This window comes from Lactuca virosa, chromosome 9 (assembly GCF_052849685.1).
Source record: "Lactuca virosa cultivar CGN04683 chromosome 9, Lactuca_virosa_CGN04683_v6, whole genome shotgun sequence".
Classification (NCBI taxonomy): Eukaryota; Viridiplantae; Streptophyta; class Magnoliopsida; order Asterales; family Asteraceae; genus Lactuca; species Lactuca virosa.
In genome coordinates, this window is record NC_136434.1 from 168854595 (window position 1) to 168881514 (window position 26920).

The 26920-nt window shown below is 40.1% G+C and overlaps 1 protein-coding gene and 1 pseudogene across 1 annotated transcript; one reads left to right on the forward strand and one right to left on the reverse strand.

The window, feature by feature from the left end:
* Positions 1 to 12710: 12710 nt before the first annotated feature.
* On the forward strand, positions 12711 to 14442 carry LOC145137158 (phenylcoumaran benzylic ether reductase POP1-like). The gene is made up of 5 exons (XM_079071298.1): positions 12711 to 12914; positions 13034 to 13168; positions 13397 to 13634; positions 13717 to 13920; positions 14062 to 14442. The coding sequence occupies exons 1-5, from the start codon at positions 12732 to 12734 to the stop codon at positions 14226 to 14228; spliced, it is 927 nt and encodes a 308-aa protein (XP_078927424.1). The 5' UTR covers positions 12711 to 12731; the 3' UTR covers positions 14229 to 14442.
* Positions 14443 to 17056: 2614 nt separating this feature from the next.
* LOC145136265 (uncharacterized) lies at positions 17057 to 18058 on the reverse strand (annotated as a pseudogene).
* Between the last annotated feature and the right edge of the window lie 8862 nt (positions 18059 to 26920).

The following is a 26920-nucleotide window of genomic DNA, read 5'->3' on the forward strand; positions in this document are numbered from 1 at the left end:
TGAATTATGAACATGCTGATAATACCCTATTAAAAGTAAATAATATTGAAGGTAACTGAATGACGATTCACTAATTTCACCATGCAAAACAAAAAGAATTAAGTTTTAAATGTATTTGAAAATTCCTAGATTTCTTTTGAGATTCATTGAACATTTCAATGGCATGTTTAAATCTCGATATGCACTTCAGATTTGCGACTGGGATGTCGAGGATCGCAAATAAGTTTGTGAATAACCATGCGAATCAACATGGTGCACTCAATGTCTTCATCACCTAATCAATGTGCTGGTTAGCCACGCACGCTCCATTGATCTATGATAAAACCTCGAGCCACCCTTTGTCACCAATGTCAATCCCAAATTAGTGTGCCGGTTAACCACGCACGCTCCACTAACGTTTGACAGGGGTACAAAGTGTAATTCCATGGAGTAGCATCATTTTCACATTTTACCCTAAAGTAACTAAGATTGGGAATTTATAAAACAATCTAGTTACTTTAATATTTCCATTATACTTATAATGATGAATTAAATGCCCTATCCTATCCGTTCGGCTAACGACCCTCCACCAGTCAAGCAAGCGGTAGGTGTGAGTGTACACCCATTAAGCGCCATTTTATAGGCAGCAACCTTATACCCACCTTATAGATTGGCTTCGTGAATGAGGCCTACTAGCGATAAGACTAGCTTATTCTTATACATATATATTAATTAATCTTGTAATAATATAATAGCATAAGGTTGAATTTTAAACTTGTAAAATTCTAAGGGTTTGGAATTTAAATTATTCAAATTAAACTTTTAATCACAAAATTCAAATTTCAAAACTTAAGGGCAAGTTTTGAACTTTTCAAAACATAAGGGATCAAATAACACATAATTTAAATTAAACAATTAATTTCATAATTATCTATATTTGATCTAACTTTATTTAGTCATTAGATAATTACCAAATAATTTTAAATAATCCATATTTATCATATAAACAACCAAGATTCAAAAGATTTGAAATTATCTGTTGTTTTGGCAAGGATAATCATTTAATTAAGATAAAATTCGGATTTTAACTTCAAAAAACGATTTAGGCATTATATCCAAGTCAAAACAGCAACTAAATCCCGAAATATCCTCTGTGTGACGCTCCAACTCGCCGAGTCAGCTCTGAACTCGCCGAGTAGGGGCCAACTCGCCGAGTCCAGATACTGACTCGCCGAGTTGAGTCGGGTAGAGGCAAAAAACTCGATTTTCAGCAAGCAAAACAGTTAAGCATCACATACAATTGAAACCAATCAAGGCTCTGATACCACTGATGGGTTTTATGCATAAGAAACAATCCTATGTGCTCATACAAACCCTAATGCTTGGATCTAGGTTTCTCTATTGTACATGCTTTGAATCCAAGTCTTGCAAACCCTAATCTAGCATACATATTATCAAAATAACAAACAACATCAGATCTAGATGTTTACCTCTTCAAATAGCTTGAATCTTCTTTGCTTGAGCTTAGAATCATAATTGTAATTCCTCTAATGGATCACAAACACCAAGTAGCAAGAAGGCAATAAGAGAGAGGAGGGAGGATGCTAGAAATCGGCCTAGGGTTTCTCTTGGAATAATGTCTAGCCGATTTCCATAGCCTAGGGGTCATATTTATACTTGCAGGCTACTAGGGTTTCAGTCTAAACCCTAATGGACAGCTTGGCCACCAAGCAGCCCAAGGAACCTTCTGGAATGAGGCCCTTGGACGAAAATATGATGGATACCCATCATAATTTCGTTCCCCCTTAAGTCCATTAGGATTTCTTAACCCAAAATCTAACTATCACACTTTTGACAGTTTATACCCCTTTATTTAATTAATCTCTTTTAGTCACCAAATTAATTCATAATTAATTTATGACTAATACTAATTAAATAAATATGATTTCTCCTTTAATATATTATTCTTATAATATATTAATAAACCATAATATCCTCTCTCTCATATCAAATTACCTTGTCAAGTTGCTTTGGTGAAGGCAACCCAAAAGGACCATGCACAACCGGGTCAAGTACATACCAAATATAGTTACGGGCTTAGACACTAATCCAACAGTCTCCCACTTGGATAAGTCTAGTAATATATCTCACATACGTCTTCAGAATCCGATTAGCAATCGTAGCTCTTATACGCTTCTGTCACTCTGATCAAAATCCTGTCCTTCAGATAAGGGATCCTATAATCCTCTGTTCTAGATATCATGTAGACAATACTTATTGTCTAGCATTCTGTTTCTCGATCTCTGATTCGTTCGACATAGAATTCAGTTGAACACATCAACATTATCCTGACCGGGCCCGACACATAAGTCAAACCAAATCATCGAGTGGCCAAGATATCGCTTTTATCCTCTTAGAATAAAAGGATCAGATAAACTTCGACTTATATGCTCTTATTATCTACTAGCTAAGTTACACACAATAATACGTTTTATAACATCAAGTTACTGATGCGTTTTCGTATTATCAATATATAATCAACTAGCAAACAACAACCATATCTCTAGGTTTTAAGATTATATGATATTATCATCTTGCGATCACTTATGATAACATTCAAGAAGTGATACTAGCAAGTGCGGGTTTATTCCAATGCTCAAAACATATTTCATAAGCACTCATAAACTTTGCAGCAAACCTTTGCTATGTCTAAAACCTTTTAGACAATCTACAAACTAATTTATGACAATCTTCTTTCATATCTACTTCCAACATATGATCGATTGTGGACTGTTCGAATAATCTTATTATTCAGGAAGTCAAAACATGCAAAATTGAAACAATAGATAAATAATCAACATAGGATAGTAACTTTCTTATAAATAAAACACCTTTATTTAATCATCAAATGTTGAATATAAAATTATCTATTACAAGTTTCCTACCTATCTAATCTAAACTAATATCGTCCTTTAGCCCAATGCTCCTAGCGTGCTTCAAATGCTTGACCCTACTCAGTCCATTCGTAAGGGGATCTGCTGAGTTATCTTCTGACGATACCCTCTTCACAACGAGGAGTCCCTCTTCTACCCGATGTCTAATAAAATGATATTTCCTGTCGATATGTCGAGATCTGCCATGATCCCTTGGTTCCTTGGTCAAGGCAACCGCTCCTTCATTATCACAGAAAATTTCCATGGGCTCCTTTATGGTTGGCACAACTCCAAGGTCTCCTATGAAGTTCTTCAACCATATAGCCTCCTTTGACGCTTCGCTTGCCGCAATGTACTCCGATTCGCACGTTGAATCAGCTACGGTCTCTTGCTTGGAACTCTTCCAAGTCACTGCTCCTCCATTCAGGGTAAAGACCCAGCCCGACTGTGATCGGTAGTTATCCCGATCCGTCTGGAAACTAGCGTCACTGTACCCTCGCACCCTTAAGTCATCACTCCCACCGAGGACTAGAAACCATTCCTTGGTCCTTCGTAGGTACTTAAGAATATTCTTGACAGCAATCCAATGTGCTCTACCAGGGTTCCCTTGATATCTGCTGACCATGCTCAAAGCGAAAGCCACATCAGGGCGAGTACAGGTCATAGCGTACATAATCGAGCCAACTGCGGAAGCGTAAGGTACTCGGCTCATATCTGCTATCTATGCCTCTGTACTTGGGCTCTGAGTCTTACTCAGTTTGGTATTGCATTGGATTGGTAACTCCCCTCTCTTGGAATTTTCCATACTAAAACGTTTTAGTACCTTTTCCAAGTATGTATCCTGACTGAGTCCTATCAGTCTCTTACTTCTGTCTCTCACTATCCTTATTCCCAGAATATATACAGCTTCTCCGAGGTCCTTCATAGCGAAACACTTACCAAGCCAGGACTTTACCTCCTGCAAGGTTGGGATGTCGTTTCCTATGAGTAGTATGTCATCGACATACAATACGAGGAAGCTCACTATACTCCCACTGGTCTTGACATACACACATGACTCATCCTCGTTTCGTAGAAAACCAAACTCTTTGACTTTCTCGTCAAAACAAAGATTCCATCTGCGAGATGCTTGCTTTAATCCATAAATGGATTTCTCAAGCTTGCATACTCTATTTGGATGCTTCACATCGACAAAACCCTCTGGCTGATTCATGTAAACATCCTCATCCAACTTCCCATTTAGGAAAGCGGTTTTTACGTCCATTTGCCAGATTTCATGATCATGAAACGCAGCTATTGCGAGCATTACCCTAATAGACTTTATTTTGGCAACTGGCGAAAAGGTCTCATCATAGTCAACTCCAGGAGTTTGAGTAAAGCCCTTTGCGACCAATCGCGCTTTATAAGTGTGCACTTTCCCATCCATGTCTGTCTTCTTCTTGAAGATCCACTTGCACCCGACCGTCTTATGACCTGGTACATTATCAACCAAATTCCAAACTTGGTTGTCATACATGGACTGAATCTCGCTATCCATTGCCTCTTTCCATTTACCAGACTCTGGGCCTGCCATGGCTTCCTTGTAGCTATTAGGTTCGTCCATGTTTACTAGTGTACTATCACTAATAAATGTATCCCCGTCAGTAGTAATATGGAAACCATAAAACTGGGGTGGAACAACAACTCTACTTGAACGTCTGAGAGGTAAGGACTGGTCAATTGGTTCAACAGGAGTTTCCTCCTCAGGTTGCATGCCAGTGTCAGAGGTTCCTTCATCTCCTGACTCTTGAAGCTCTTCAAGGTCAATCTGACTCCCACTGCCTCTTTGACTTATGAGTTCTCTCTCTCTGAAAACCCCTCTCCTAGCAACAAAGACAACATTGTCACTTGGTCTATAGAAGAGATAGCCAAAAGACTTCTGTGGGTAGCCGATGAAATAACACTTCTCACTACGAGGTTCTAGCTTGTCGTGAGTCTCTCGTCTTACGAAAGCTTCACAACCCCAAACCTTGATATGTGCTAACGAGGGAGCTTTCCCTGTCCACATCTCGTGAGGTGTCTTGGTAACCTTCTTAGTGGGAACTAAGTTAAGGATATGGGCGGCAGTCTCTAAGGCATACCCCCAGAATGAGATTGGTAACGAAGCACGACTCATCATAGAGCGAACCATGTCCAACAAGGTTCGATTACGCCTCTCAGCCACACCATTCAATTGTGGCGTTCTAGGAGGCATCAATTGTGAAACTATTCCACACTCTTTTAGATAGTCGTGAAACTCAAGACTTAGGTACTCTCCCCCTCGATCAGATCGAAGCATCTTGATTTTCCTGCCCAGCTGATTTTCCACTTCATTCTTAAACTCTTTGAATTTCTCAAAGGTTTCTGACTTTTGCTTAATCAAGTAGATATATCCATATCTGCTATAATCGTCTGTAAAAGTCACGTAGAAGCGACAAGCGTCCCTTGTGGTGGATCTAAAGGGTCCACATACATCTGTATGTATGAGATCCAATACACCCTCACCCCTTTCACATATGCCAGTAAAGGGTGACTTGGTCATCTTCCCAAGTAAACAAGACTCACACACGTCATCGTCCCTTAGGTCGAATGACTCCAAGACTCCATCCTTTTGGAGTTGGGCTATGCGTTTCTTGTTAACATGGCCAAGGCGACAATGCCACAAGCATGCTTTGTCCAAACTTGTGGACGAATCAATATTCAAAACATCATTTCCTAAATTACCAATAACTAACACAGATTCATAAATCCCATTACAAGGTAATGCATTGAAATAAAAGACACCATTCAAATAAGCATTAATAGAACCATTACTATTATCAAACGAATATCTGAAACCTTGTCTAAACAATCCATGAAAAGAAATGATGTTCCTTGCCATATATGGCGAATAGCAACAATTATTTAAATCTAGTCCTAACCCATTACTCAACACTAAGGAATAAACTTCGATCTTGGTTACTGGTGAAGACTTCTTGTTTCCCATGATCAAGCTTATCCTTCCATGCTCCACTTCCCTACTTTTTCTTAGCCCCTGCAAATCAGAACAAATGTGGTAACCACATCCTGTATCAAGGACCCATGAAGTAGCAAGTGATGAGTTATTAGATTTAATTAAATACATACCTGCGAAGGTGGGCTTTATCTTCCCATCCTTGATATCCTGCAGATACTTGGGGCAACTTCGTTTCCAGTGGCCCTTCTGGTGGCAGTAGAAGCACTATGCTTCCTTCGGGTCAGAAGAGGGTTTAATAGAACCTGCTTTGGTCCCACTAGAAGAGGAACCATCTTGGGTCTTACCCTTATGGTGGCTCTTGGAAGGAGCCTTCCTCTTGTTACCCTTTCCTTGGCTAATTGCCAACACAGGAGCAGCTACAGTAGAGGATGATGCAACAGATTTGTCCTTGAGGTTGCTCTCAGCTGTCCTCAGGAGCCCTTGGAGTTTACTCAGGGTGACCTCTTCCTTGTTCATGTGGTAGGTCATCCTGACTTGGTTGTAGCAGGAAGGCAAGGAGTGGAGGATGATGTCGATAGCCAAATCCTCATCAAACTTAACATTAAGTTTGTGAAGACGATCAACATACCTTTGCATTCTTTGCAAATGAGATGTTAGGGATTCTCCACTTCCCATCCTAGCAGTGATCATGTTGGTGATGATCTCATAGCGCTCTTGCCTCGCGCTCTGGTGGTACCTGTCCAGCAAATCTTGATGCATTTCATATGGATACATGTCCTCATAGGACTTTTGGAGTTCGAGGTTCATGGTGGCTAACATGATGCAATGAACTTTCGTTGCATCACGCTCGTGGGCCTCAAAGGCGGCCAGCTCTTCAGGAGTAGCTTCTTCTGGGTTAATCTTCTCTAGCTTCTCGTCGAGGACATATTCTTTGTCCTCGTAGCGAGTTATCATGCGAATGTATCTCATCCACTCGTTGAAGTTCGAGCCATCAAATGTCACCTTTTGACACAGGTTCATCAACGAGAACGACCCAGAAGTGTTGTTGTTTGCGTTTGCATTAGACATCTGAAATAGAAAGGAACAAGGTTTGATTAGAAATGAATCCCCAATTAAACACCCAAATGAGAAATTAGGGCTAGGATCCAACAACATTATATACAACTTAGAAAAGTGATGCCGTAATCTAAAAGTAAATAATATTGAAGGTAAGTGAATGACGATTCACTAATTTTCACCATGCAAAACAAAAAGAATTAAGTTTTAAATGTATTTGAAAATTCCTAGATTTCTTTTGAGATTCATTGAACATTTCAATGGCATGTTTAAATCTCGATATGCACTTCAGATTTGCGACTGGGATGTCGAGGATCGCAAATAAGTTTGTGAATAACCATGCGAATCAACATGGTGCACTCAATGTCTTCATCACCTAATCAATGTGCTGGTTAGCCACGCACGCTCCATTGATCTATGATAAAACCTCGAGCCACCCTTTGTCACCAATGTCAATCCCAAATTAGTGTGCCGGTTAACCACGCACGCTCCACTAACGTTTGACAGGGGTACAAAGTGTAATTCCATGGAGTAGCATCATTTTCACATTTTACCCTAAAGTAACTAAGATTGGGAATTTATAAAACAATCTAGTTACTTTAATATTTCCATTATACTTATAATGATGAATTAAATGCCCTATCATATCCGTTCGGCTAACGACTCTCCACCAGTCAAGCAAGCGGTAGGTGTGAGTGTACACCCATTAAGCGCCATTTTATAGGCAGCAACCTTATACCCACCTTATAGACTGGCTTCGTGAATGAGGCCTACTAGCGATAAGACTAGCTTATTCTTATACATATATATTAATTAATCTTGTAATAATATAATAGCATAAGGTTGAATTTTAAACTTGTAAAATTCTAAGGGTTTGGAATTTAAATTATTCAAATTAAACTTTTAATCACAAAATTCAAATTTCAAAACTTGAGGGCAAGTTTTAAACTTTTCAAAACATAAGGGATCAAATAACACATAATTTAAATTAAACAATTAATTTCATAATTATCTATATTTGATCTAACTTTATTTAGTCATTAGATAATTACCAAATAATTTTAAATAATCCATATTTATCATATAAACAACCAAGATTCAAAAGATTTGAAATTATCTGTTGTTTTGGCAAGGATAATCATTTAATTAAGATAAAATTCGGATTTTAACTTCAAAAAACGATTTAGGCATTGTATCCAAGTCAAAACAGCAACTAAATCCCGAAATATCCTCTGTGTGACGCTCGAACTCGCCGAGTCAGCTCTGAACTCGCCGAGTCCAGATACTGACTCGCCGAGTTGAGTCGGGTAGAGGCAAAAAACTCGATTTCAGCAAGCAAAACAGTTAAGCATCACATACAATTGAAACCAATCAAGGCTCTGATACCACTGATGAGTTTTATGCATAAGAAACAATCATATGTGCTCATACAAACCCTAATGCTTGGATCTAGGTTTCTCTATTGTACATGCTTTGAATCCAAGTCTTGCAAACCCTAATCTAGCATACATATTATCAAAATAACAAACAACATCAGATCTAGATGTTTACCTCTTCAAATAGCTTGAATCTTCTTTGCTTGAGCTTAGAATCATAATTGTAATTCCTCTAATGGATCACAAACACCAAGTAGCAAGAAGGCAATAAGAGAGAGGAGGGAGGATGCTAGAAATCGGCCTAGGGTTTCTCTTGGAATAATGTCTAGCCGATTTCCATAGCCTAGGGGTCATATTTATACTTGCAGGCTACTAGGGTTTCAGTCTAAACCCTAATGGACAGCTTGGCCACCAAGCAGCCCAAGGAACCTTCTGGAATGAGGCCCTTGGACGAAAATATGATGGATACCCATCATAATTTCGTTCCCCCTTAAGTCCATTAGGATTCCTTAACCCAAAATCTAACTATCACACTTTTGACAGTTTATACCCTTTTTTTTAATTAATCTCTTTTAGTCACCAAATTAATTCATAATTAATTTATGACTAATACTAATTAAATAAATATGATTTCTCTTTTAATATATTATTCTTATAATATATTAATAGACCATAATATCCTCTCTCTCATATCAAATTACCTTGTCAAGTTGCTTTGGTGAAGGCAACCCAAAAGGACCATGCACAACCGGGTCAAGTACATACCAAATATAGTTACGGGCTTAGACACTAATCCAACATCATCAACATAGACACCAACAATAAGAATTTTGTCTTTCAAGTTCCTTTTGTAAACGGTTGGGTCTTGTGAACTTTTTGTAAAACCAAGCCTTTTTAAGCTTTTATCCAAACTAATGTTCCAAGCTCGAGGAGCTTGTCGTAGACCATAAAGACCTTTATAAAGCTTGAACACCTTGTGACTGTTTGCTTTATCAACATACTCTTCTGGTTGGGTAACATAGACATCCTCATTGAGATCACCATTGAGAAAGGCCGACTTGACATCGAGATGGTGGACAACCCACCCATGTTGAGCTGCTAAGGCAAGGATGAGCCTTACGGTGTCAAGTCGTGCTACCGGTGCAAAAACTTCATCAAAGTCGACTCCTTCCTTTTGTACAAATCCTTTTGCTTAAGTCGAGCTTTATGCTTCACCACTTTTCCCAAGTTGTCTTTCTTCACTTTAAACACCCATTTCAAACCGATAGCTTTGTGCTCGGGTGGAAAATCGGTAAGTTGCCATGTCTTGTTCTTCTCGATTGCATCCAACTCTGTTTGCATAGCCTCCTGCCATGCTTTAGAGGTTACTGCCTCTTTAAAATTCAAGGGTTGATCCGCTGCAATCATCAACAATTCTCCGGGTTCAAGGAACACATTTTCGGTTTCAGAATAAATATCGGTTAACGGACACGACTCCCATTATGACCCGACTCCCTTCCTCCATCATTTGTCCAAGACTAATAATATTGTTTTTTTGACTTGGAATGAAATATACCTCATTAAGGAGTCTTTGGTCGCCATTTTTGCTATCGAATAAAATCGACCCTTTTCCCAAAATATCGACGGTCGAACCATCCCCAAATTTCACATGGCCCGTAATGTGCTCATCTAGTTCGCGGAACTTTGAGCGGTCTCTGGTCATATGATTGCTAGCACCGTTGTCGAGATACCATACCTCGGACTCGACTCGACTTTCTCCTGATGCAAGAAGATTAACACAAATCTTCTCTCTTAGAGACACCTTTTTGTGTACATATTATTGTGAGGCTGCCATCATCAAAATAGGCTCTTCTTCGTTGGCTTGAGTGAGGTTCGCCTCCTCACCTCGATTCTTGTTTGGACACTCCGAAGCATAATGACCAAATTGTTCACAAGTAAAACATTTGATTTTACTTTTATCCTTTCAAGACGGATTATGGTCATTCTGATTTATATTGTACTCGCGACCACCTCCTTGGCCATGTCCACGACCTCGTCCTCGTCCCTGGCCTCGGTTACCATGTCCTCCTCGTCCTCTTGAAGTGTTTGACGAGTTTCTCTCACCAGTTTGCTTCGAACGAGATGCCCACTCAGCATGTGTAAGCAATAGAGAAGGTCCTCTTTCTTTTTCTCCATAGCTTCGAAGTCTCTCTTCATGGGTCTTAAGACGACCCACAACTTCTTCCACCATCATATTCTTCAAATCTCCGAATTGCTCGATAGATGTTACGATTTGTATAAATCGTATCGGTACGGCTCGCAGAAACTTCTTAACAACCGTAATTTCTTCAATCTTTTCACCTAGAGATCGAATACCGGTTACGATAGTATTCAATCTCATTGAAAAATCATCTACTGATTCACTGTCTTTCATCCGGATCACCTCGAAGTCACTTCTTAAGGTTTGAGCTTTAGCCTCCTCGACCCGATCGGCTCCCATGTGCATCATCTTAAGCGTTTCCCATGCTTCTTTAGTCCTTCTCAGCTAACATTAGAAGTACGTCCTTTGGAATTGCTTGATAAATAGCCGCAAGAGCCATCCGATCTTTACGTTCGTCCGTTTCTGCATTTTTAATTACATCCCATACTCCTTGTGCTTGTAAATTCACTCGCATTTTTATGGCCCACACCGCGTAGTTCATCTTCGTGAGCATTAGATAGTGTAACGTAACACTACCGTCTTTCCCGGTCCTTTGAATACTTTCAACTTCAGCTTGAGAAGATGACGAGGTTGGTGTAGTCATTCTTGGCATATACTTGGGCATACACGACTATGATTTTTTTTGAAGTACGGGGACCAATATGAACTTTTCAGAAGTTCAGGGGGTAAACAGAACTTTTACAGAAGTAAAACAGGGGCTAAACTGAAATTATTCTGAAAAACTGGACCAAAATTGCAATTTTTCTGAAAAACAAGGGCTAAATTGTACTTTTCGGAAGAACAGGGGCTAAACTGCAACTTTTCAGAACTTTGGTCAGCTGCCGACGTCACTGATGACGTCACTGCTACAGTGACGTCTTCTCCGACGAACCTGGTTTTTCCGGCCAAATTTCCGGCGATGTTTGACCAACTTTGACCGGTAATTTAGAGGCCTTCCAGTGATCGAAAAATCCAAAAAAATATATTTTCGGAATCCTCGGAACGAGACCTTTCCAACAGTGTACTCCAAAATTGATTTTGAGACAAAAAAATTTTCGACCAAAAATTAGAGAATGAGCCCCTGGAGCTAAACCAAGCTCTGATACCAGTTATTGGGTTGAAAAACTCTTTTATTCTGATCTGGAACAAAAGAAAGGAAATAACACTCTCTATTACAAGAAAGATAAACAACCCTCTAGGTAATAATACACACTCTAAGTATTACACATTACACTCTGTTGTTATTTTTTGGTGTCTTACAACTGAGGTTAGAGCCTCTATTTATACTTAAACAAGCCTACAATTACTACTGCTACCATTTATTGTGTTCATTATGTGAACATACGAAGTTGCCCTTTGAGTTCTTATTGTCAACATAGATGGAGGTGCAGCTACTGATGTCTGGTTCACACCAAGTCAGGTTTACACTCACATTATAGTCTTCACTTGCACTTTGGTCTTTCTAACTCTTGTGATTATTGTCATCATGTTTGTTTTCCGTGTTTTGTGGTAGCTTGCAAACAAGCGCCGTTTCTATTATTACCTTAATCTGAATTGTGATTAGGCGTTGGATTCTGGCCCAAGAAAGCAGCAACAAAGTTTGAAATGTCATATTAGGTATGTCATTAGGCATTGGTACGTTCATCTAATCTAAATTGTTATTAGATAGTTTGGTGGAATTTAATGATAATATAGCATGGTGGTGTGAGAACCGACACGGAAGTTGCCGGAATTTACTCCGGATGATAGTGACATGGAACTGTGGTGGTTGTGGTGGTGGGAGACGGAGGTTGTCGGAATTTAATGAGAGTGGTGGTGGGAGACGATGGTAATGGTAGGTATGTAATTCATTAGTTTGTACAGAACCTGGTAACATGTTAATAAGGGTTACCTTCCCTTTATTAGCTGGTCATTTCTTAGTTTATGCCCATAACCAAAACTAGTTTGGTAACCTTTTAATTTTTTTGTTTTGTTTTGCAAAACCTCTAAACATGAACGCAATATTATTAAATAATGATTGTCACCATATATTTTCATAATACAACCTCATTACATGGTATTACCAACTCTTTTAGTTTCAAAATTAATTAAAAAATAAAGTGGTTTAAACTCATTAGTAGAGTGTTGTCTCTCACTCTTAATTAGGACTAGTTATAAATTTCACGCTTCCTGCTGCAAGAGCCACCGTCCTTACTAGACTCCGTCTCCCATTTTCCTGTCATTGTAGAAAGAAAATGGCGGAAAAGAGTAAGATTTTGATCATTGGAGGAACTGGTTACATCGGAAAGTTCATTGTGGAGGCCAGTGCCAAGTCCGGCCACCCTACTTTCCTCCTCATCAGGGAATCCACGCTCTTAAATCCATCCAAATCCTCCATGCTCGACTCCTTTAAGAAATCCGGCGTTACTTTCATCACTGTTAGTAATAATCTTTCGTTTTCATTTTTAAATTAAAGCATTATGAACTGTAACATGATATTGATCGAATCAAGCATTTTTTAGAGAAATTAGTCGTAATATATTCGTCAGAAATTCAGGGCGACTTGTATGACCATGCTAGCGTGGTGAGGGCGGTAAAACAAGTAGACGTAGTGATCTCGACAGTCGGTCCCGCGCAATTTGGCGATCAAGTTAAAATCATCGCCGCCATCAAAGCAGCGGGTAATGTCAAGGTATTGAAATTTACAAATATAATGCGTTCGAATCCGATTCATCTTATAATTAATATTTACTCTTAGTGATTATATGTTCTTTCATTTGGAAATTCCTGTATCTAATTCGTTCAAAAATTCACCTAGAATACTTTCGGTTTAGAATTACCTAAACTTGATTTGCTCCAACGTTGCTAATAGAATTTTGACGATCAAACCTTTTTCTCTTTATCTATTTGAATGATGAAGAAATTCTACCCATCGGAGTTCGGAAATGACGTGGATCGTACTCATGCAGTGGGTCCGGCTAAAACAGCTTTCGCAACTAAGGCTCAGATTCGTCGTGCCATTGAAGCCGAAGGAATCCCTCATACGTACATAGTTAACAATTGCTTTGATGGTTACTTTCTTCCAAGTTTGGCACAGCCTCAAGCCACCGCTCCTCCGTTGGATAAGGTGGTTATCTTCGGCGATGGTGATACAAAAGGTAAACAGTAAAAACAATTGTTTTTCATATACAAAAGGTAATCATTACGGGTTACATATATAATCATCTACATAATTCACAGCTGTTTTCAATGAGGAACATGACATTGCAACCTACACCATTCAGACTATTGATGACCCAAGGACCCTAAACAAAATCGTTTACATCAAGCCTTCGTGTAACGTTTACTCATTCCATGATTTGGTGTCGTTATGGGAGAAAAAGATCGGAAAAACCTTGGAGAGGGTCTATCTGTGTGAAGGCCAAGTTTTGAAGAACTTAGAGGGTATGTGTTGTAAGTTTGTTCAATACTAAAGCATCCCTTTTCATTAATATTAATATGTATGTTGGAGTTTCTCTCTTTCCAATAGTTATTTTTGGAAGAAAATGAAGGACTAAGATAAAAAATTTGTTGGTTATTCTGCAGAATCTCCTGCCCCACTAAAAAAGAATTTGTCGATTTGGCACTCCGTCTTTGTGAAAGGAGATCAAACAAACTTTGAGATTGAACCATCAGTCGGGGTCGAAGCTTCAACGCTTTATCCAGATGTTAAATACATTACAGTTGATGAATATCTAAGCCGTTTTGTTTGATACATTATCGTTAGTACATACTAGGGAAGAATCCCCGCCTTGCGGGGTTGGATACGCCAAAGAAAACGACAAAACTGGAAGATTTTATCAACTTACATTGAACTGATTACATTAAACTTGTTTTCTAGTCGACAGGTTCATTTTTATCACACACTTATACTTTCCAATCCTTTCGTGGATATATCCTATCATGAAAGCTAAATTATCTTCAATGGAGAGGTCATCGGTTTTGGTTTTGTAGTCTGTGATCTTTGTGGGATTTCAAAAATGACATTTCTTGGATGATAATCACCTGAGAAAGTTGAAAAAGAAATATGAAATAACAAAAATGAAAGGTGTAAGAACCTTTGAATAAAGATACCTAATCTGTCCTAAATTATTAGAAATTTCAAACAAAACCAGTTTGAAGATTTTCATTTTGAATCAGGCAACCCTCGAGTCATTCAAGTAAGAATAGAAATGCTCTATATACTAAAAAGCAAGTGCAATCTAGCATACAGTTTTTGAAACCAAGTTGCCACTTACCCACTTTCAATTTGTAAACATAGGTAGAAAAATAATAATAATCTTCACTATCCTTTTGAAGTGAGTGGGGCCAAAAAGTATATATCAGACCTGTAGAACAAAGACAACGAAATTAAATGAGTATACATTTTACAAAACAAAGCCAACATGATTTTGTTATCTTTCGACAATTGATCAGTACAGTAGGGTCATTAACAGCTTTAGGTTTGTTTCTGGAACCCAATGTCCATCTAATTAAGAACTTATAAGGGTTAGTTAAAGGAAGTAATAAAGTAAGAATGACATAATTAAAAATAAAGGAACTTAACAATTAGAAATGTTAGCAGAATCGTTAGTAACCAACCTGTGATGGCTCAAGTTTGATTGCAAACAAACATATTTGTCACTCCACATATGCTCCAACGTTTTGAATATACATCATTGTGGCCCATCTTGCTTCTCTGTGGGAATGTGCCCTGCACATTTATTTTTCGTTTATTAACTTTCTTTATTAAGGGTAATAACTCTTAAGTATTTCCCCTTTAATATCAGTTGTGCAAGACTTTTCATGACAAAATCAACTTACTTTTAAAAAATCAACCTAATTACAATAAGAGGCAAACCGCATCCATCTAAAATGCACCCTGTTAAAGTCAAACATAAAAGCCTTGTAAATATAAGGGTTGTCATTTTCACTCAAGAGTATATGTCTGCTGTTAAGGACTCATTTTCTAGGTTATAAGTCATTTTTGTTGTGACTATAACATAGCATATCATAAACATACAAAGGAGAGTACCTGTTTCTGTAATTCCAAAAAGTGGCGCTCTTTTTCTTGGACATGTTCTTTTTAACTCGTGGACTTTTTGAAGATGTTGAGCCCTTTCAGCTTCAGAATTATCACGTTCTCTCCTACAAAATAATATCTTACCAACTTATGTTACCTTCATCAAACATAAAACCGGGAAGTAAACTGTCACTATTCACTAATGGATATATGTTCTAAGAAATACGGAAGGTTGCGACTTCTTTGTGTTGCTCTCTTATGAGGTCCTCTTTAGCCCATGCATGTACCAATAGAGAATAGCAGTTAAATTAAACAATGACAGCTAAAAAAGAAGAAGGAAACGAATGTTTACAGTTTACAACATAATGGAAAAAGCTTAAAACCCAAATAGCTTAACCATATACAAAATATCCTTGCATAATTGGGTTAAAGTACAATGTAAAGTGTTAAAAAATGATACAGTGCACCATTTTGAGCATCGATTATGGATTTGTTTTCATGGTCACGAGACTCAATTTTAAGAAATACAAAGCCTACAAATTTACAGGTATGTCTTTATCGCTTTTAATTCCTACTTTGCATTGAAATTAGCTTTATTAAACTTCTCCATGTTTTTCCTAATCAGCAGTTTGTACAAACGACAATATACGGGCACTGAGAACCTAAAGGATCATAAAAACCAATGAATAGCAATTAAGAAAATGGGCAGATAGAGCACCAACAAAAGAAGAAAATGGAACAAATTAAGACCCTTTAGCATCCTTCTTAAAAAATATTATATCCAAAGTCCAAACCCACAAACAAAAATACAATATATAAACTCCAAGGGATATCTCTATTTCTATGGAGTAAAAGCATAACCCAATATGAGAAACTTCCTCTTTTTACTGCATGAAAGATTAATAGATAAAATATCATCACAAACACCCTATTCCCGAGTTTCATTTAAAGGAAAGAAAAGAAAAGAAGAAAAATATGGAGAGAAAAGAAAAGAATGGAAAGGAAAGTAAAGTGTATTTTTTTGTTCCCGAGTTTGAGAGAAAGAAAAAAAATTATTTTTCTTTGTGTTCCCGAGATGGAAGGAAAAAAAATGAAAACTAAAAGTGGACAATTATACCCTTGTCACCTTTTTTCCACAATTTCAAATATATAACACACGATTCTCTTGAAAACAAAATTATGCCTAAACTATTATTTTTTTGCCAACTATTGCCTACATCTCGACTTCTTTAATTATTTTTTTCACATGATTATTTATGCAAAAATCATTAATGCATAATTCATTATTAATCACAATTCTAGTATGTTCTTCATTTATATAACTTTTTCAAACAAAACCAATATAAAGTGAAACAAAAATCAATAAACCCAAACAAAAAATAACATAAATGTATGAATAATCAAACAAATTCATAAGAAACCAATTTAAAGTCAATGCAACAATAATCAAACAAATTGCAATGTATGAACTCAAATCAAAAACCAATAAGTATGAAGTCAAACTGATAAAAAAATCAAAAAACTATCATCTTAAGTAAGTCATTTACTTGCCCCCATCATTTTTTTCAGCAAAGTTTTTCGTATTTTAAATGGAACTCTAAATAATGTCCCCGCATCAGATTGATTTCGCGACAAAAACATGAGAGTTTTTGCTAATTCATCGGGTTCCAAATCCATTGGCTCTAACTCTTTATAAATTTCATCACCAGTATAAACCCGATGATAAGAGTTTTCGAAGATTTTGTTACCCTCCCTCATAGCAGAAGCCACATCTTTAACTGCACTCATAATAACCTTTTCAAACGATTCAGGTTCAACTTCAGGTTCATCTTCATTTTCAATTTCATGTTTCCTTTTTTTTTTTACTTTTGTACTTCTTAGAACTTGAATTTTGCACCGGTGAAAAGCATGTAGGAGATAACACTTGAATATCATCAAGACCATCATCATCATCATCATTTTTTTGTTGTTTCTCAAGTGTTATGTCATTGCTTGCTAGTAACTGATCCACTTCTTCAATTGTTTCTAATTTGATATCCCCAGTCCTGTTCAATCGAGCATTCTTCTCTTTCGGGGTTTCAGCATGCACCTCTGAAGCCCTATCTTTCGCAAACAAAGCTATCATTTCATTGTAGTTTGGTATTTTTTTGGACTTCAATGAAATTGCCTCTGGCTTTGACTGTAACACACAATCCCAAATACAATTATTGTTAAGAAAAATAACATAAATGTATACAAACTAAGTAACATGCAATAAAAGAAACTTACATTAATTTGGTTGGCCCACACTTCCTCGTCCGCTTCAATTAGTTGTGTTTCAGAATTCCAACCGAACCCACTCAATGAAGTTCCGCGGAACATGTCATACCATTGCGAGAAACCTGATTTTAATGTTTTCAAACGATTCTTTAAATGATTTTTTGTTAAACTCTTCCCGAACTTTTGATTAAGCTCCTCCACCATGTTGGTGTACGCTTGTGGGATGAAACTCCCACTAATCCTTAACCCTTTCTCATCTTGTGTCATCATAGATTGAATAAAACAAGAATCCATCCAATCTGTCCATTTTATTTGTTCTTTCTTAGTAACTTGTTCTTCCTTCATCATTTTGACCTGCATAACATCATAAATAAACAAACCATGCATTGATAACATAAAAAATACATACTTAGAGGATGTACAAATAATGAGTAAATAACATGTCCGAAAGATAAATAACACAAATAAAGTCAAACCAATAATGATTCATACAAAATCAAGTCAAACACAAAAGATCCATACAAAATCAAATTGAAATGCTATAATAAAAACTAGTAGCTACATTGACATATCTATCTCATGGTTTCAATTTGGCAAGTAATCAGTCCACATTTGATTTGCAATTAAGTTCCTCATTTGCTCTGCCGCAGCATTACCCTCACTTGTCTCTCCTATATTATGGCGCATTTCCTCTCTTGGTTCATTTAACATCTCCTGTAGGACCTCATCTTCAAGATTTTTGTCTCGATCTTCTTCTAAAAAAAATTATGTAAAATACAACATGCCAAGAAAATGTCTGATTGTGTTTCACAAGAATAAAAAGGTTCTTGTGTACTTCTAATGATAGGGAACCTTCTCTTTAAAACACCAAATGCCCGTTCTATAGCGTTACGTAATGAAGCATGACGGAGATTAAACAACTCTTTTGCATTCTCAGGGGCCCGAGCAGAATACTCTTTCAAATGATATCTGACACCCCGATATGGTGCCATTAGTGTAGTTGTATGAGGCAAACCAGCATCTACCAAATAGTATCAGCCTACAAATAAGTTGTAATTAGTTATGTAATCGATGCACATCCGGTGCGAACCATCCTTTTTCTTGACAAAAAGGACCGGAGCTCCCCACGGCGAACTGCTCGGTCTAATGAACCCCTTCCCCGGCAGCTCCTAGAGCTGAGAGAATAAATCTTGCATCTCTGATGGCGCAAGGCGATAGGGTGCCTTGGCAATAGGTGCCGCACCCGGAATCAAATCAATCCGGAACTCCACCTGCCTCTCGGGAGGCACTCCCGGCAACTCCTCGGGGAAAACATCCGCAAACTCACACACTATCGAAACCTCAGAGATAGAACTCGGTCTCTCAGTAGCAACCCGCGAATCCATCACATACGCCAGAAAACCCATGCAACCCGGCTGTAGACTCTGTCTCGCTCTGGCAGCAGAGTAGAAAGCTGATCCTGATCGGGTACCCTCGCCATAAACTGTAAGCACTCCCCCACTAGGGTTTTGTATCGTCACCAACTGACGCTCGCAGTCGATTACAGCTCTGAATCGGCTCAACCAGTCCATACCCACAATGACACAGACATCACCCATGGCGATCGGTACCAGATCTATCGGAAACTCAACACCAAAAATCTCGAGCACACATCCCCGGATCACATCAGTGGCAAACACCGCATGCTCATCGGCTATAGAAACTCTCAGAGGTTTACTTAACGAATCACGTCGGATACTGATGTGGCGACTAAACGCTAATGATACGAAAGATCGACTCGCACCCGAGTCAAATAACACTAAGGCAGGTACAGAACTCACAAGAAAAGTACCTACGCAAATCACAATATAAGCATAAATAACTCAGAATAGAATAAACAAAGGAATACATACCGGCCACGACATCAGGTGCTGCATGGACCTCCTCCGCTGTCAGCTGGAAGGCTCTCCCACGAACCTTCGGCGCCTCGGACTTCACGGGCCGACTCTCGGTAGCTCGTGTAGTAGCGGGTGCAGATCCCTGAAGCAGCTGGGGGCACTCGGCCTTTCGATGGCCGGTCTGGTTGCAGTGAAAGCAGACTGCAAACCCCTTGGGGCAATCCTTCGCCATGTGCCCCTCCTTGCCACACTTGTAGCAAGACCCCGTTCGACATATCCCCTCATAACCCTTGCCGCACTTCCCACAAGTACGGCCCTTCTGGCCTCCCAATCTCGAATCTGCGGGCTTAGCCCGCTTGGTTGCCGACTGAGATTGTGCCGGCCGCCGATCCCTCCCCTGAGACTCCGCCTCCTCTCTGGCCTGAGTTTCCAGCTCAGTCTCCCTCTTTCGGGCATTTTCCTGAAGCTCAGCAAATGACCGATAAGTCGAGTTCGCCATGAACTCTCGAATATCCCTCCTTAGAATGCTCAAATACCGGCTCATACGTGCATGCTCGGTAGACACGTGCTCAGGGCAGAACATTGCCCTCTCATGGAACATCCTCGTAATCACTGTCATTGACTCTATCCTCTACTTGAGGGACAGAAAATTCTGGGCCAACCGTTCCTTCTCCACCGGGGGAACATACTCATCTCGAAACATAGTAGTAAACCTCTCCCATGACACTGCAGTGAGCTCTGCAGAAGTGAAATTGGCTGTCATAAAATTCCACCAGTCCTTCGCTCCCAAGCGAAGCTGGTTCAGCGCGAACCGTACCCTCAAATGTTCCAGACAGGAACAAGTGTAGAAACACCCCTCGATATCAGAAATCCATCTCATCGCGGCAATCGGATCCTGAGTCCCATCAAACTCTGGTGGCTTCGTGTTGCTGAGCTCCCGGTACAGCAACGAGTCACCCCCTGTGGCCTGGCAGCAATGACAGCTGCGGTGGCTGCAGCGGCAGCCGCCTCGGTAACAATAGCATATCGCTCGTCAAATGTCACGATCAAGGTGGTCTTGATAGACCCAAACATCTCCGGGATGGCCTCTCGGATAGCTGCGGCCACCTCCTCGTGAATTATCCTGTGAATCTCCTCGTCACTGGTACCACTGGTACCACTGCCCCTGGGTTGTGGCGCATGCCCACCATGATATCTCTGAATTACAACACAAAATAATCAGATACTCGCTCGACCCTACTTGTTCCTTAGCATCCTAAGGATTCTTACTTGGACTGCTCACTGACCCGGTGCTTTCAGTAGTACGAGCCCAATACTAACTTCCACACCGCATCTGTAATCAGCCCAAGTCCTCCTCCTAGGATTCCAGATCGCAAGTACTTTATATCTCGCCGAACACAGACTACTCTCATAAGCTCATTTCTGCTACATACTCGCATTCAAAAAAAATCACAGGTAATGGTAACTCCTAGGCTAAGGCATCACAAATCAGGTCACTCTAGTCCTAAAATATGAAGTACCTAGCCTACTCTCTAGCATGAATAATATATCTCATAATATCTCATAAATATCTCATAACACTGAAGGTAAGGGTATTTTGGGAAAATCACTGTTCGGGCGTTGGCTGATTGTACACACTGCTCTTCCTCGTTTTTCTCTTGGAAAAAAATCGTTTTTTTTTTCTTGAAAAGTTTCTCAAATCCTCAGTTTGAGTCCAGACATACCCGAAGGTGCATCCGAATCCCTCAAACCAAGGCTCTGATACCAACTTGTAACAACGTAAATTTTCAAACCAAATTTTTCATTGTTAAAACACACAAAATTCATATATCATACTTCATAAAAACCATAAGTGTTTCAATATCAACATAAATCAAAAGTCAAATCCCAGAACCCTCAACATAATCTCGAACAGATGTGTACAATCACGTTGGTGCCTTCCTGCGGTCCTCGGAAGTACCTGAAACACATAACACATAACACGGTAAGCATAAAGCTTAGTGAGTTCCCCAAAATACCACATACAACATATTAGCCAGTCGAGGCTATAACTCTGTAAGACCCTCCGGTCAATGTGTCTCAGTGGGACCCTCCAGTCCCACAACTCTGATGGACCCTCCGGTCCTAACTCTGTAAACTCTTAATACACATAGCATAAATCACACATACATAATGCAGTAATATCACAGTACTCAAATAAACACATAAGACCCTCTGCTCACACATAGATACCACTCTAGGCAAAGTATAGTGAGAAGACGCACCTCGTAAGCTAGCTAGTAAAATATCGTGCTCGGAATCCTCAATCTAGCCTCCGCCTATCACAAGGATAATATCTCTAATTAATACCCTCCTCATGCTCGACTACACCATTCATTGGTCTCTTTTACACTCTTAGCCATAGAAATAGGTAAAATACCATTTTACCCTTCCCTGACCTCCATTACTCATTTGACCAACCCTAAAGTCAACAGAAGTCAATTCCAGTCAACAGCCCAAATTGACCAGACTCGTCGAGTGCACTCGTGCGACTCGTCGAGTCCCATCGTTTTCAGTAATCTCCTGAAGGTCCAGCTCGTCGAGTTAACCCCTAACTCACCGAGCCATCGCATGATAAAGCTCATCGGGACAAACCCTAATCTACTCGCCGAGTTGGCTCATCAACTCGGCGAGTCCATTCAGACTCAACTTGCATTCAGACGGTTTTAAGGCAGGATACTTTCCCAAACTCCAGATACACACTCTCAGTACTCCTTTATCACGTAAAGTCATAGACTTTACGTCCATGCATGGCATTTTGGGCATGAAATGCCAAGAACATGATCTAAATGGGTTTTTCACTCATAAATTTCCCCCAAGGCTGAATAAAGCAGGAACCTTTAGATGCTAGGGACCTCCTAAGGTCCAGATCTGGAGTTCAAGCCTCCTCATGAACCCCAAATCCTCAAAGTCCCAAACTATAAAGAAAAGAAGCCCTAATCTTCAAAATGAGAGATCTACTCAAACAAGAGAGGAAGGTTCGAACTTGATACCTCTAACAGAATCCCTTGGATGTATATTGACAGATCTAACAACCTTCTTTTGCTCCTTGCTTGAAACCTTCTCCTTTCCTTGCAAAGATACACCAAAAATCTCAAGGTTAGCTCTCTCTCTCTCTCTCTCTCTCTCTCTCTCTCTATCTATCTATCTATCTATCTATTTATAAGCTCAAAGATCGTTTATGGGTTCTCTCTGGGAAAAGTGGCCGCAAAGGGAGGCTATAAGTGCCTTTAAATAGGCCACAAGTCCGAGAAATTAGGGTTTCCTTCAGCAGCGCTGACTCGGCGAGTAGCCTCACAGACTCGTCGAGTCCATTCATTAATCCACGTCACCAGCCGCAACTCTACTCGACGAGTTGAGGCACCAACTCGTCGAGTCACTCTACAATTCTCAAATTAAATAATAAAATATTATACCTGGGAACCCGGATGTTACATGTCTGTTGAGGGACAGTAGGGGTGAGCGTAGGTGGGTACCCGGCCAAATTATCTAGAACCAGAACCGGAACTGGTTCTTAAAATCTTGGAACCAGTCTTGGAACCGTCGGAACCGATTCCGGTTCCGGTTCCGGGTACCCGTTATCTATTTTTTTTTTAATAAATATTCTTGTTAACTTGGAAGATTAAATGATTGTATTTATTTCGTAAAAACCAAATGAGTTAAGAAAACAAAAATTCAGTTACCTCAATATATCTAAATATATCTAGTTACATCACAGACAACAACTTAAATGTATATGATTCTTTTAACATAAGTTTTAATCCTTTGTAAATGTAAATGATTTTTAATAGAAGTTTTAATCCTTTCTTTTTAGTCGGATGGCATGGAAGCGGCTCAGCTTTTAGATCTTATACTTAAGTGCATATATACTCATTAGTTAACTGTTTAGAATAAAGAATTAAAGTTTAAAAAAATCAAATTCCTTAATATGTCTAATAAAATCTTTTTAAGAGATAGAGTATATATAAAACATAATGTATACATTTAGTATTACCATTTAAAATTTGTTGTTATAGTTAACGTTTTAATATTTAGTATTTAACTTTACAATAATTTTAAGAGATGTAATGGAGTTGATATATTTAAGATGGAGTCGACGGGTAACCAACGGGTAGCGGAACCAGAACTGGAACCACCTAACGTGGTTCTGAACCAGAACCGCTGGTTCCGAGGCGGTTCCTATTCTGAAATTGGGTACCCTGTTCCACTGCTCACCCCTAAGGGACAGGGCACAAGACTAGTGAGAGGAGGATACTCGAGCTGTTGGGACAGCAGCAGTGGCAGTGATGACCTGGGAGGACTTTGTGCAGAGATTGCAGAGGAAGTTTGTCGGCTATCAAGGTGTGGCAGCTGGCGAGGGGGTTCTAGGACCTTCGCCAGACCACCAAGACTGTGGCAGAAATTACCGCCAAGTTTCGAGAGAGGGTTATGTTGGTTCCGCCAGTATGCTGCCGATGAGGAGTTAAAAAAGACCATGTATCATGACACATTGAGGGATAACATCAGGGAGATTGTAAGTTTTTCAGGGTGCAAGACCCTGAATGATATGTTGAGAGGGTACATGAGTGAGAGATTAAGTTGAAGCTTTGGACGAAGAGCAAGCCGGAGCAGGTGCAGACTGTGGTGGACCAGAGCAAGAAGCCCAAGGTTTCTGATTCGCATTCTAGGGGCCAGCAAGGTCGGGGCCGCTGCGGCAAGTGTGGCCAGCAGCATAGTGGGGCATGTCGATCAGCGGGTTTGGATTGTTACAAGTGTGGACTGACTGGTCATATGAGTAAGGATTGCCCCTGGAGCACACTAATTTGCTTCCGTTGCAATCATACGAGCCATAAAAAGGCTGATTGCCCTAGATTGACAGGGGGAGCTATGGCGGCGCCTGCACCAGTCATGTTAAGGATTACTGATGGCCACCAAGGAAAGTCTAAGACCCCTGTGGTAAAGATCAGGGCATTGCAGCTGACCACCGATGAGGCTCGTACAATACCAGATGTGGTCAATGTTATGTATGCCCATGTTTTGTTTGATTCGGGGGCTGCCCGATCCTTTGTATCTCTTGCACTCGTTAAGAAGTTTTGCGATGCTCCCGAGAATTTAGATTCCCCTCTAGAGGTGGAGATTGCGAATGACCGTACTGTGAGTGCTTCGAGGGTTTTCTGTGGGTGTGTCCTGGACATGTTTAGTGAGAGGTTCTCTATTGATTTGGTGTCGATACCCTTGATAGGATCGAATGTTATCATCGAGATGGATTGGGTTGGCCCCTAATGGGGCCGTGATTGATTGCGAGCGGCAGCTGGTGAGGGTTCGAACCCCAAGTAGGGGGGACTGGTTATTACTGGTGAGTGAGCTTCACATGGGCTAGCTCTTTGTTCAGCTGTGAGGGCCAGGAGATATCTACACCAGGGTTGCTCTGGGTTCTAAGCCTATGTTTCTGACACACGGGTTGAGGGTACAACATAGTTGAGAAGGGTACCCATTATGCGGGATTTTCCTGATGTTTTCCCCGAGGATTTGGTTGGAGTGCCTCCTAAGAGTCATGTTGAGTTTCGGATTGATTTGGTGTCTGGTGCGGCTCCGATAGCCAAGGCGCCGTATCGCCTGGCACCACCGGAGATACAAGATTTGTCTATGCAGCTGTAGGAGTTGCTAGATAAGGGTTTTATTCATCCAAGCATCTCTACGTGGCGAGCACCGATCCTATTTGTGAAGAATAAAGACGGTTCACACAGGATGTGCATTGATTACCGGGAGTTGAATAAGCTAACGGTGAAAAACCATTACCCACTCTCGAGGATTGATGATTTGATTGATCAGCTTCAGGTTGCATCTTGGTTTTCCAAGATTAATTTGAAATCAGGGTACCATCAGATGAGGGTTAGGGACGAGGATGTGCAGAAGACAGCTTTCAAGACTCGTTATGGTCATTACGAGTTCAAGGTGATGTCATTCGGTTTCACCAATGCACCGGCAGCGTTCATGGACCTCATGAACTGGGTCTGCAGGCCAATGCTGGATCAGTCTGTGATTGTATTCATTGATGATATCATGGTCTACTTCAATACCAAGGAGTAGCACGAGCAGCATTTGTGAGAGGTGTTGGAGACACTGAGGAGGGAGTGGCTATATGCCAAATTCTCCAAATGTGAGTTTTGGTTGCGCGAGGTGTAGTCTTTGGGGCACATCGTCAACCAGAAGGGAATCTTAGTTGACCCGGCCAAGATCGAGGCCGTGATGCGTTGGAAGGTCGCAAGGATTGTGTATGAGATTCGGAGTTTCTTAGGGCTAGCAGGGTATTATCGGAGATTATCCGGGATTTCTCCAAGATTGTTGTGTCATTGAACCGTTTGACTAAAAAGAGTGTGATATTTCATTGGGGGTCCGATCAACATTTGGCTTTTGAGTCTCTAAGGCAAAGATTGTGTGAGGCCCCGATTCTCATGCTCCCTGAGGATGATGATTTTGTGGTTTACTGCGACGACTCTATTTCGGGTTTGGGAGCTGTTCTTATGCAGAGGGGTCACGTGATTTCTTATGCTTCGAGGCAGATGAAGCCTCATGAAGCGAACTACCCCACTCATGATTTGGAATTGGGGGCTGTGGTTTTTGCCCTCAAGATCTAGAGACACTATTTGTTTTTGTTCAGTGTAATATCTACACTGACTACAAGAGTTTGAGGTACTTGATGGACCAGCCGAATTTAAATATGCGGCAACGGAGATGGTTGCATGTGGTAAAGGATTATGATTGTGAGATCCTATACTACCCTGGGAAGGCCAATGCGGTGGCTGATGCTTTGAGCCGCAAGACGATGAGTACCCATATTAGAGATGTTTGCTTGAGGATGGTTGTCACCTCGCCTTTGTTGGATTTGATCAAGGAAGCTCAGGTTGAGGGTTTAAAAAGAGAGAATTAGAAGGTCGAGCAAATCATGGGACAAATTCCCTTGTTTGTCAGGGACACCCGCGACTGTTGACTCAGTGTGGTAGAGTTTGGGTCCCGGTATCAGGTGGGGTAATGCAGACGGTTCTGGAAGAGGTGCATAAGTCAAAGTTTTCTATCCATCCGGGGCCAAGAAGATGTATAAGGATTGGATATTGAGTTATTGGTAGCCCTGCATGAAAAGGGAGATAGCATGGTTTGTTGAGCAATGTCAGACTTACAGGAAATTCAAGGCCGAACATCAGAGACCCCATGGCAAGATGCAGCCCTTACCCATTCCAATGTGGAAGTG

What these genes read in the sequence shown, in the direction of transcription:
- LOC145137158 (XM_079071298.1), top strand. Translation starts at nt 12,732, where the DNA reads ATGGCGGAAAAGAGTAAGATTTTGATCATTGGAGGAACTGGTTACATC. An exon ending in CCGGCGTTACTTTCATCACT is followed by an intron (nt 12,915 to 13,033) that starts GTTAGTAATAAT and finishes TCAGAAATTCAG; the next exon opens with GGCGACTTGTATGACCATGC. An exon ending in AAGCAGCGGGTAATGTCAAG is followed by an intron (nt 13,169 to 13,396) that starts GTATTGAAATTT and finishes TGAATGATGAAG; the next exon opens with AAATTCTACCCATCGGAGTT.